Raw genomic sequence first — 2,329 nt, forward strand, 5'->3', positions numbered from 1 at the left:
TGTTTTTTAGAAGCAGTTGAGATGCAAATGGAAGTATAAAAATGTTCCAAAAGTTATTTTTGCATTATGTGTCCCCTTTAAAAAAATGCTTGTTAGAAATTACTGGGCATGTTGTGTCAATTATTTTCAACTGGGGATCTTTGGGATTTTAAGAAAACCTCAGTTGACTCACCTTATACAGACCAGCAGTAAGTAGAGCCAGAAAGGCCAATCCTCCCAGAGATCCTCCTATAATCTCTTTAGTGAAATCTGGTTTAGGAAACACTTCTACCTCTGCCTCAATCTGAAAATGAGAGGTTTAAAAGTTTCAAATAAAACCCTTAAAGGTCTGATTGGTACTAAGACATTGACAGTCATATTCTATCACCTGGTGAACAGGAGGGCCACTATTAGAAGTTGTAGAGAAGAAGATGTACTGGTTCTCATCGTACTCTAGACTGGCTGTACTGGTCAGGAGGAACTTGGCAGATGAAAGTCCGATCTGAGACAGAGAAACACATCAGGGATGATGAGCTTTTTTATTGTTTATTCTTTACATTTTACAGCCTAGTCAGTGCATCTATATGAACTTCACATCAATTACCTGTTCTATCCATCCTGAGCTGATGTTTGCAGAGATGGTGTACGTTGTGTCCTTGTTCCTTTCCATGAACTTGGAGCACCTGAACACTCTGCACTTTGCTACAGTGCAGTCCTGTAGCAAAGGTAAAGTTGCATGATATTGATTAAATGTGGGAATTTCAGTTTCAAAAAGACAGTTTAGCAAAGTATTAATTAGTTCTGTGATGTGAACACAATAAAACCTCTGATTAAATTAAAGTTGAAATGTGACATTGTGTGAAAAATATTTGGAAATTGTATAACATTATGTAAACTTTTGAGAGCTAATCCTTTATTAAAAAACACTGCATAAACACATACATACCAATATTTTCTTTTCTTTTATTGTCTTAACAAGATCAGTGACAGTAGGTTCTTCATCTCTGCTGCTCTGACAGCCTGGAATCTGAAAACAGAGCTCCATCACATCAGTTTAAGTCTTACTTATATTTAATTAGTTCTAGTTTGTAGCATTTTTCACCTGAAAGCTGCTCGTGTCCATCCAGATGTCTTTGTCACCAAGTCTTACAGGAACTTTGATCACTACAGTTAAATTTAGTGGTCTGATCGTGTTAAAAACCTAAGAGAAGTGGGAATAAAACACAAAGAACCCAAATTATATAACGACTAATGTTAAATATAGAATATATTTCTGATCTGACTGAGTGAAATCATCTTCTACCTTTATTTTTTGCTCAAGTGGTTTCTGAACAGCATTTTCTCCAAATGTGAAATTGGTGTAGCTGGGGGAGCTGAGCATACATTTCATGCATTCATTTACTAAGATATATTTAAACCATTGTTGATTTTTTTAAAATAATAAATTATTTGCTTCAACTAACAAACCTTTCAATTGTGACAAAAATACTGTACTTGACATCAATCTCCTGTTTTTTGTAGACTTCACTAGAAGGGGAGTGACGCTTATTGTCACTATAAGAGAAACATCAAATAAAAAATTAGATAAAACTTCAGCATCAAAGAGCTGCACCTTAAACTCTTGTGTTGTACCTGGAGGCGTTCGCCGTCACTTCGATCTTTCTACCAAGATCACTGTTGGTGTTGAAACCATAGGAGACGATGAAGGTTGCCTAAAAAGGAAATGAAAGAGAGGGATCAGAAGACTTCCTCTTCTGGTTAAATAATGAATAAAGCAGCAGCACAAACTAACCATAGAGTTGCTTTTGAATATTGGTTTGTTGATGCTACAGACTGTCTTTCCTCTTGTTACGCCATCCTCACTGTCCACAGAGTTGCACTCAATTCTTCCCTGCAGTAAAACAGATCATCAGCTTGTTGCAGCAGCTTCACCAACATAGATTAATATTAGTGCCTCACTTCCAGAGGTGTAACCTTCCTGTAGGAGAGCCCAACAGGGTATGTGAGAGTAATGCGACTGTTGTACGAGTTTTCTCCTCTGTTCTCCACAAAGACGGTCGCACTCAAAAGTTCATCTATGCCGACTTTAACCACTGAGGATCTGAAAAAACATGATAAATGACAGGTGCATAAAGACTGTGATATAATTTACTATCCAGTCTACATTTTGGTCAGACAATGTCGAACATTTAACATTTAATATTATTTAAAATGGGAAAACATCCTACAGGAAAATGTGATTTTTGTTTTCAAGAAGAGGCAGTAAAACATGTCTTATAGTTCTACCCAATTTTTTATCAACTGAGAGAAAGGAACTAGTATGTAGATTACAGGAAAACCAATTGCAGTT

General features: G+C 36.4%; 1 protein-coding gene across 1 annotated transcript in view; it reads right to left on the reverse strand.

Annotated features, from left to right (window-relative positions):
- Nucleotides 1–2,329, reverse strand: part of LOC106937640 (integrin alpha-M-like) — a 35,901-nt gene that overhangs the window by 5,246 nt on the left and 28,326 nt on the right. The window contains exons 17-26 of the mRNA XM_015019262.1: nucleotides 1,939–2,080; nucleotides 1,772–1,870; nucleotides 1,612–1,691; nucleotides 1,447–1,533; nucleotides 1,283–1,352; nucleotides 1,082–1,180; nucleotides 926–1,006; nucleotides 584–694; nucleotides 368–481; nucleotides 173–283 (exon numbers count right to left, since the gene is read on the reverse strand). Of these exons, the coding sequence (XP_014874748.1) occupies nucleotides 173–283; nucleotides 368–481; nucleotides 584–694; nucleotides 926–1,006; nucleotides 1,082–1,180; nucleotides 1,283–1,352; nucleotides 1,447–1,533; nucleotides 1,612–1,691; nucleotides 1,772–1,870; nucleotides 1,939–2,080 (994 nt within the window). The remainder of the gene's footprint in view (nucleotides 1–172; nucleotides 284–367; nucleotides 482–583; nucleotides 695–925; nucleotides 1,007–1,081; nucleotides 1,181–1,282; nucleotides 1,353–1,446; nucleotides 1,534–1,611; nucleotides 1,692–1,771; nucleotides 1,871–1,938; nucleotides 2,081–2,329) is intronic.

The sequence above is a fragment of the Poecilia latipinna genome, unplaced genomic scaffold (genome assembly GCF_001443285.1).
Source record: "Poecilia latipinna isolate Pla-1442-1.1 unplaced genomic scaffold, P_latipinna-1.0 Scaffold2396, whole genome shotgun sequence".
NCBI classification, from domain to species: domain Eukaryota; kingdom Metazoa; phylum Chordata; class Actinopteri; order Cyprinodontiformes; family Poeciliidae; genus Poecilia; species Poecilia latipinna.